The 9,484-nt window shown below is 27.6% G+C and overlaps 2 protein-coding genes and 1 pseudogene across 3 annotated transcripts; all 3 read left to right on the top strand.

Annotated features, from left to right (window-relative positions):
* The first annotated feature begins 965 nt into the window (after positions 1-965).
* LOC149876077 (sterile alpha motif domain-containing protein 3-like) lies at positions 966-4,478 on the top strand. The gene is made up of 2 exons (XM_090075779.1): positions 966-1,189; positions 4,134-4,478. Exons 1-2 carry the CDS (start codon positions 1,102-1,104, stop codon positions 4,280-4,282), a joined length of 237 nt encoding a protein of 78 aa, XP_089931905.1. The 5' UTR covers positions 966-1,101; the 3' UTR covers positions 4,283-4,478.
* Positions 1,196-6,857, top strand: LOC149876075 (uncharacterized; annotated as a pseudogene). The gene is made up of 7 exons (XR_016448923.1): positions 1,196-4,281; positions 4,467-4,715; positions 4,828-4,939; positions 5,100-5,273; positions 5,378-5,587; positions 5,929-6,103; positions 6,402-6,857. The product of XR_016448923.1 is annotated as an uncharacterized LOC149876075 (transcript).
* On the top strand, positions 4,456-6,775 carry LOC149876076 (sterile alpha motif domain-containing protein 3-like). The gene is made up of 5 exons (XM_090075759.1): positions 4,456-4,715; positions 4,828-4,939; positions 5,378-5,587; positions 5,929-6,103; positions 6,402-6,775. The coding sequence occupies exons 1-5, from the start codon at positions 4,456-4,458 to the stop codon at positions 6,773-6,775; spliced, it is 1,131 nt and encodes a 376-aa protein (XP_089931885.1).
* Positions 6,858-9,484: the final 2,627 nt, after the last annotated feature.

Genomic DNA, 9,484 nt, shown 5'->3' with positions numbered 1-9,484 from the left:
GAATCCACCTTTTTTAAAAAAGGAAAGTCTTAACTTAATTAGTTTGAAAAGTCATCTTTGCACCGCAGTTCCTTTCTTATTTGGGTCAAACACAAGTAAAAAATTAATAAAAAAAACTTTTGAAAATACTTTCGTATTCTTATAAATTCGATTTCAAAAAATACTTTTGTGTTCTTTGGAAACAAAAAGAACGAAAAAAAAGTTTTACACTCAATTTGGGACAATGGAAAGTCAGTAACTACAATCTTTTTAAGAGTTTATTAGTAATTTTTTAGATAAAATGTATAAACTTGGAGCAAACAATAAAAGATGAAATAATAAAGTTTCACTGATAAGACGCTTTCGAAAATTTAAATGCAAATTTCACATATTCTTACCCAAAATATTTTAGCAAGAAAATATTTTGCATGTTCTTATATGAAAGTCAACAGAATAACCGTGATATTACTTCTAAACGCTCTAAACTGTGTTCACGAAACTTTATAAATCAGGTTTTACCCTCTCTTATCTCAATGAAGGTTTTACCCTTCTCTTTACAATTGCATAAAGTTTTAATAAGTTTGATGGTCTATAATGATTGTAAAAATGTTCATGAATGAGTAAATTTTTTTTTTTTCTCTCGAATTTTGATGTTGCAATTCCTGTTTATTATACCACTTACACAATTGTTTCAATAAAATCACTTGTTAAAGCAACTTGTTAAAGATCTTTATCGAGTTAGGTGTTGTGCTCACAAATGATAAACTTTAATGTTCTGATAACTTTGCACTGTAAATCTAAATGGTTCTTCGAGAGTTCTTTGAAGTACCTAATGGTTCTTTAGGGTCATTTGATGTTCTTTAATGAGCTAACGGGTTCTTCGCGCAGTTGTATGGTTCTTTTGAACTTTTTTTATTACATTTCGGAATTTCAATAAGGTTCTTCGTGTTTTTTAAGAACCCTTAATAAACAAAGGTTCTGCATAAAGCGCCATTTTGTTTTTCATCTCGCGTGTTTATTGAAGTCTAACGCACACTGCTTAATTATATTTTGTTAAAAGCATCAAACAATATTAGAATCTGATTTAATATTTGAATTTGAACTGTTTCGTTAATTTTTGGTATGGCAGAATATTTAAATTGGAGTGTTGAAGATGTCTGCAGATATTTAGAATTAAACGGGCTATCAGAATTAAGACAGAAAATTACTGGTTTGATTATTATTTTATGTTTTTTATATTACAACTATTTTTGAACTTTAATAGTTTTGTTTTTAGTCAAGTCATTTTTAACTTAAATTTAAGTAAAATATTTTGTAATGGCAGCTAGCAGTAATATTATATGCTTTACTTGTTCCACATGCGGTGTACATAAGTATTCTATGAAAAAGTATTTAGATCATTTGCATATTATGCATGAGCATACAGCTGGTTATCTTGCAGTATGTAATATTGATGGTTGCCCAGCATCCTATAAATCTGTAAAATGTTTGCATCAGCATATTCGAATTAAGCATTGTACAATTTACTATTCATCTATATTGTCAACAAACAACTGCCATACTTCAACTGTTAAAATATTAGAAAAGGAATATTTAGAAAATTGTGATGATCAAAACAACACAAATGAATGTGAAAGTGCAACTATCAGTAGTTCTCATTCTGATTTACCTGATTTATCTATGTCATTAGACAAGTTGCTAAGTAGCTTGCAGCAGCATTTTGCACTGTTTATTGTCGGAATAGCTGAAAAGCATTCTATACCATCTGTCGTGCAAATTGATATGGCTAATGAAGTCCAATCCTTGCTAACTTATTACAATAATAATTTTTGTAGTATAGTAAAACAGGAGTTAGGCAACAGCTTAGTATCTAATGAAAGTTTGCACAATTTATTAAACAATGGATTGCTTTTAGATAGAGTTTTATCAGTTGTCAACTCCAGTAAAAAAATTATTGCCTTTAGTAAAACCAATTTAGGACTTATTTTGCCACTTGAAATAACTTTGTGTAGCACAGATGATATTTTAAGTGAAAATGATTTTTGTGTAGAATCAATAGTAATTGATCATCAAAATGGTGTACCTAAAAATCCTATTATTGGTAATTCTTTTGGTGATACAACTTGTATTAATGACAATAACAAAACCATTAAAGAAACTTTTCAATACATTCCAATTTTACCACTGCTTAAACAGTTAATTGAAAAGGAGGAAATATGGAGTTCTATAAAGCGAAAATTAGAGAATGATTCATCTAAAAAAACAAATTTCCTTTACTCATATTCTGATGGTTTTATCTGCAAGCATCATGACATTTTTAATGACAAGTATGCTTTAAGACTCCATTTGTATATTGATGAATTTGAGGTATGCAATCCAATTGGAGCTCATCGTACAGTGCATAAAATATGTGCATTTTACTTTTTCCTTGGTAACATTGAAGATAAATATATATCAAGACTTCAAAATATATACTTATGTATTCTTGTAAAAGAAAAATTAATTAAAAAACATAAAACATACAAGGATGTTTTAAAACCTTTCATTCAGGATTTAATAACATTACAAAATGAAGGCATATTAGTTGTGGTTGATGGCCGACAGATTCAATTATATGGTGGCTTAGCAACAATTTCTGCTGATAACCTTTCAGCCCATGCACTAGCTGGTTTTCGTCGTGTTTTTAATTCAGGTTTTTTTTGCCGTCAGTGTATGACTTCGTATATAGACAAAAATCAAATGTTTTCTGAGCTTGATGCAACACTTCGTACTGATGAAATGCATCATTATCACTTGGCTGCTATTTCAGGCCAAAGTCAGATTTCTTCAAGTATGTATGGTGTTGAAAGGCGTTGTCCTTTTTTAGATTTATCATATTTTAAAGTTATGCAAGCGTTTCCACCAGACATAATGCATGACATGCTGGAAGGTACAGTTCCACAATTAATAAGTCTATTGTTGTTGAAACTCAAAGAAGATAAGTTAATTTCAATTGAGCAGATGAATATAGAGCTTAATATATTTGAAATAGGTAGAAATGACAGATTGAACAAACCAGTTCCATTTTTTGTACGTTCTGCTACTTCTATTTTATTGGATCAGCATCACAAAAATATTGTATGTTTCGTTTATTACCATTTATGATTGGAAATCGTATACCAATGTCTAATAAATATTGGTTGTTGTATTTACAGCTTAGAGAAATAGCTGATTATGTGTTTGCTCCTAAAATTTCTAAATCTGTATTACCGTTTCTTCAATTTTTAGTGGAGCAGTTTTTGCACAATTTAGCAGAACTTTTTCCAAATAATTTTACACCTAAATTTCATTTCATGCTCCATTATGCTCGTCTTATTAATGATTATGGGCCACTGCGTTATTTATGGTGTATGCGTTTTGAAGCAAAACACAAGTATTTTAAAGAATTGGCTTCTTCAATTAGAAATTTTAAAAATATTGCCTACTCGCTTGCAAAACGACACCAGTTACGGCAGTGTTGGGAGATGACATCTTCAGATTTCTTCAAAGAAAATGAGAAAACTTATAATCTTTGTTCCATTACTTTTGAAAGTTTAGCATCTTCTATTCAAGAAAAATTAGTAAGTTTTTTTGGTTATAGTATTACTGATAAGAAAGAAACTATTTGGAAGTGTAGCAGCTTGCTTATAAATGGAATCCAATATCATGTTCACGATACAGTGATTCTAGATTTATTACATGTGGAAGAAATACCATTATTTTTTAAAATCTATCATATTATAAGATTTCGTCATCACTGGGTATTTTGTGGTAAGTTTCTTATTTCTGATAAGTATTCTGCTCACTTACATGCCTTCAGAGTTGTTGAAGAAGAAAATCTGACAATATGCTTACCTACAGATGTTTTTGATCACCAATTGCTAGACACATATATTTTACAGGATGGGTGCTGTTATATTACTCTCAGATACAGTTGTTCTTTATAAAATCTCTTTATATTTTTAATTTAACAATGTTAAAATAAAAAATCTCAAAATGTATTAAACTTTTTATTGATTAAAATAAAATACAATTTTTTTTTTTTTGTTCTGCGTCTAGCTAAGTAATTATGTTGTTGCATTAATTAATATAAAATCTCAAAATTTACTCTTTTTTTTGTAAGTATTTTATTGTAGAGGAAGAAATTGATGGAAAAACGCTGGTGTCTTTAACTGAGACAATGGTGGCCAGTATATGTCAAACGATTCGTCGGCAGGTAGCTCTCATTGAAGTTATAATGAATCTTAAAACTTCACATGCACAGCAAGAAACCACTTGCTCTTAGTAAACAAATTTTTATTTTAGCTTAAATATTACTTTTTAAATTTTTTTTTAGTTATTGCTTTTCAAGTTATACCTGAAATATATTATATTAAATATTAGTTGATCATACTAGGCATCTGTTTGTGTTTTTTACAAAAATAACATGTAATTAGAATACATAGTAATAGAAATAATATGTTAATTAGTGTTTTTGGAAATGATGTTTTAAATACATCAATGATATCCTCAATATTTTGTGATGGAAATAGTAGTATGATTCCTGGGGTGTCCCAAATTATGAAACCATGGCCAGTGCGTTATCAGCTACCTATTTTGCCTCCATCAGTCAATGCAGCTTTGGATGCCAAAGATCATTGTTTCCTGCAATTTAATCGAAGCAAATATAGAAACCAACTTCTACAATGTCTTTATGATGACATCAGTAAATACACCATGTAAGTTATACTATGTAAAACTTAAATTTCATTTAGTTATAAAAAACATATTTTTATAAATAAATGTAATTTATGTATTACATAAAGTATATGTTTGAAAATTTTTGTAAAGGTATCCATCAAGTGCGCAATACTCAGCTGTACTTGCTGCCATTTGCAGTAGGTATCCACACTTAAGTGACTTCCCGTCAGGATGTACTTCTTCTTATAGATATGTTGTATGTGTAAGTTGTCTATGTAATGCTTTTGTTTTGTGTGTGTATATATATATATATATATATATATATATATATATATATATATATATATATATATATATACATATATATATACATACATATATATATACATACATATATATATATATATGTAAAAAATTGGTAGCCAACACTATTAGAAAGCTTGAAGAACAAGTTTAAGAAGGAGAGAGCTCCTTTAATCCATATGTCGGTTGTTGCTGAACATAAGAAAAAATTTGGTCAACAAGGTAGAGGACGAAAAAGAAAGGAAGATGCTATTAGTGATAATCAATCTTGTACTAGGAAAAGTAGAGAATTGGTATAATTTTGCTTTTTATGCATGTATTAAGCTTTTTCATAAATAAAAAAAACTTTATTTAAAAGTAAAGTTACTATGTTTAAAATATAGTTATTTTTTTAAAGCTGAACAAACTTCCTATTGGGGAGGATGAAACAACCATCAGAAAACATCATTATGACATGAAAATAGAATACAATAAGCTCAGGCCAGACATTAACATGCTGTTGGATCGCCAGCAACGTACTTGTGCTACTCGAGCAAAGGATTTTGATTCTGTTTTAAGTACAGTAGATTTAAAATCAGCTTATCCTTGGCTCTCTATTGCTAGATTGGTTTGTTTTTAGTGTTTTTATTAACTTAATTATTAAATTATCTATTATTTGGTTGTTCTCACTTTTTAATAACAATCTTTTGATAATAATCTCATTTTTTGATAATAACTTGACAATAATGCTAGATAAGGAATGGTAAATAAGAGCAATTTATGTTTTCCTTATTTTTTTATGATATTAATAAATTTGAATAATTAATGGAAAAGTTAATTATTAATTATTAGGTCCATAAAATAGATGATTTACCCTAATATACATTTATTTTATAGTAGTTTTATTTCAAAAATTTGTTAAATGTCTAAAACACTCAATAGCAGATTGCCTTTTTTTTTCTTCTAAAGTTTCTAAATGAAATGAGATTACGATTTGCCAAAGATCTGGATAAAGAACTCCACCAATCTATGGGTGGAATGGCTTACAAAATTCTGCAACTTATAAAATCAAAGCATAAAGATGATTTAGTAAATTCAATATCTGCAGAAGTGGAGTGTGAAATTGATGACTCGATAAAGAAAGGTAATGTTCAATATTTGTGTCACAATAAAATGTGTAATGAGTAAAATGTAAAGTAAATTTAAAAAAATGAAAACTATTACTTATGCTAATTGCACATGACACAATACGCCTCATACAAGTATATATAACTTTATATTATACAACTTTGGATGCTCCAAAGCATCCAAAGTTGTTTGGATGGCATCAGTATCCTGATGCAACATAATAAGCTTTTTTTCTACCTAATTCTGAGGTCTGGTTTTGTGTATTGTATTTTAACATTATCATATTTTTTTATAAATGATTTGTTACATTACAGATGCTACATTGAATGCATCCATTATTTTGTTACCAAGGCTGTTCAAAGAATCTATTGACTGCTTGTTTACATTTGACATTCAACCAGTGCAGAGTACGCCAACTATCAAAATGCCAAAAAGACAAAGGCTTATATCAAAAGACTGTTGTGTTATGTTGGATGGTTGCGTTATAATAGAGCATTGCAGCGATGTTGATGTTTCATTAGCGATGTCGTGTGTTTTTGCATCGTATTATATATATAATATTCAATATCCCCCGCAATTAAAAAACACGTTATTGTTTTATGAGCATATTGTTTATGGCTTGTCGTCTAAAGAGCGACCAGTGACTATAACTAGAATGGCAAATACTTTGATTGATATATCAAATTGATTTATTATACGTTTATAATTATATATTTGCGTAGTTAAAAACTCAGCTTTTTTAACCCCAAAAATATTCATTTTAAACTGGAGTGGTTTTATATTTTTTTATATTTTAATATTCTGGAATAATTATGCGCTGAGTAAAAAGCAACATAAGTGTGTTGTTAAAATACAACACAAACGAATTCTTAAAATACTATATTATAAATGTCTGTTTTTTCATAATAGTTCATAACATAATAACAAAATAGTTAATATAAAATAAATGAGTTATTAGAAAAAGAATCAATAAAAATACATTTATATTTAATTTTAGTCTTTTTAAACTCTCCTACTACAACCAGAGTAATAATAAAAAGTAGTTTTCGTAAAAAAGATACATATAGTTATTATATATAAAATATATTAATTATAAATATATACGAAAAAAAAATATATATATATACATATATAAACATATATAATATATATATATATATATTAACTATATATATTATATATAGTTAATTTAGATTATTCAATTAAAAAGGAAAAATTAAATAATTTTTTGAAAATAATTAAATAATGCCTGTCTTTTGGCAAAAAAATAATTAAAAACAAAAATTAAAAACTTTTTGAAGGCAGGTTATGCGAAACTGTATGAAAAGTTCTTTTAAGAACCTCAACGAGTGCTTAAATAGAGCACCCGTAATAGAGTTCTTCAATGATCCTTAAGTAGTTCTTTAAAGAACCTTTACGGAGGGTTCTTACGAAGAACCAATTTATAAGGTTCTTTAAAGAACCTAAAAGGGTGCTCCATTGGCATAATCGCAAAGAACCTTTAATAGTTCTTCGAAGAACCATTTGGGTTTATAGTGTGGTGAAGCTAACAATAAAAATTTACTAAACTTGATGTACAAGAAAAAAAGGAGAAAAAAAAAACTCGTTTCACGTTGAAATAAAAAATCTTTTTAACATTTCCAAAGCAGAAAGAGTGTCAAAAAGACAAAGAACCTTACAATGTTGAATCCTTAGGGTAGAACAAGCTATGTAATCAACAAAGCTTCTCAAAAGTCCTCTATCCATCCCTTAAAAGAGAGTGTGAAATCCAAGTACTTAACAAGCTAGATCAAATGCGGCTTAATACCTAAATAACATACCTAAATAACATACCTAAATAACATACCTAATGATGATAATTGGAATTAAATAACATACCTAATGATGATAATTGGAATTAACACACAGCAGCATTCGAAGCTCTAATTACTTAAATATAAAAAATTTCACACCATTTTCAAGACTAAAAAAACCAAACATGTGATTCCTGGACTAAAAATAAATGAAACTCTATGGTGATAGTCTCTGTATGTTAGATTATAATAAAAATTAATCATTCCAAGAAAATAATTTCTATGTGATAGTAACTACATGCGCGGAAACTATTTTTGAAAGCGTAGATTTTCAAAAATACAATAGCGTTTAAAACTGATATTTTTATATAATTTTATGAGTAGAAAAAGTTATAGATTTTATAACAGTAAGTCATTTAGTGAATAAAGCTTGTTAACGTTTTAAAAGCAATTGTATTTTGTTTTTAAATATTGTTTTCTTAAGCCTGGTCCGCCTCTACCCGCCCGTCTGCAACCTACAAAAAGTTTTCAACTTTTTAACTTTGTTAAAATAACATTTAATTTATAAACAAATTATATATAAACTAAGTTTTAAAAAAGTTTAAATTCTAAGTATAATAATACACTTCGTTTTTTATTTAACTTTAAATAAATTGACTTACATGTAATTTTGCTGTTGTACGAGGTAAATTATTTCTATTATTATGTAACCTTTCAGTTATCATGTACTTAATCTTTTCTTTTTATCAAACCGTACTGCATTACAAATATTTTTTCATGATTTTAATGTAGAAAAATAAAGATTCCTTTAGTAAATCAGTTATTTGGGTTGAGCGGGGGTCGAAACATCAAATAATCTAAAATTTTTGTACACATTCATATCATGCCAAAAGAAACAAGATAGGAGGGGTGCATCATGTAATTAAATTTTTTTTTTTTGCAATAGTCTAACACGTATATGTATACATTACAAAAAAAGGTAACATAAAATGTGTAAATAATCAAATACATTAATACATCGTATAAATAACAACATAGTAACAACATAAACAACGACAAAAAGCCATGTTTAAAAACGCAACTTTTGAAGCGGACAAATAATTTTCTGTCGTCATTTGAAACCCAACTAAGTGCAATCAACCGAATAATACAATTTGCCTATTGGTTTAAAGTTAAGTCGAATGTAATATTAAAATATTGATTTTTGGTTTGATTTTGGTCTGACTATTTTACTGTTACAATTTCGTAAAATATGGTCCTCAGACTATTTTACGAGCTAAGATCTGGGTGAGACAATTTTATTATTATTATTATTATTATTATTATTATTATTATTATTATTACTATTATTATTATTGTTATTATTATTACTATTATTATTTACTAATCTAAGAAATGCGTGTGTACATAAAACTTTTAAAACGATGTTTTTTCAATTTTTTTCAAGATGTTTTAACTATGGATGATCTGTTCCGATTGAATTTTTTTTTTTTTTTTACTTTTTAAAATATGTTCGTTTTTTATCAATTACTTTAACAATATAGCGTATTATCTCTAATAAATAACCTTTGTAAAAACAAAGTATCTTTACTAAAGATATTTTA

The sequence above is a fragment of the Hydra viridissima genome, unplaced genomic scaffold (genome assembly GCF_058129835.1).
Source record: "Hydra viridissima isolate aposymbiotic clone 2 unplaced genomic scaffold, HvirCarnegie_v1 scaffold_47, whole genome shotgun sequence".
NCBI lineage: Eukaryota > Metazoa > Cnidaria > Hydrozoa > Anthoathecata > Hydridae > Hydra > Hydra viridissima.
The sequence above is the reverse complement of the archived record's forward strand: the minus strand, read 5'-3'. Positions and strand labels throughout refer to the sequence as shown.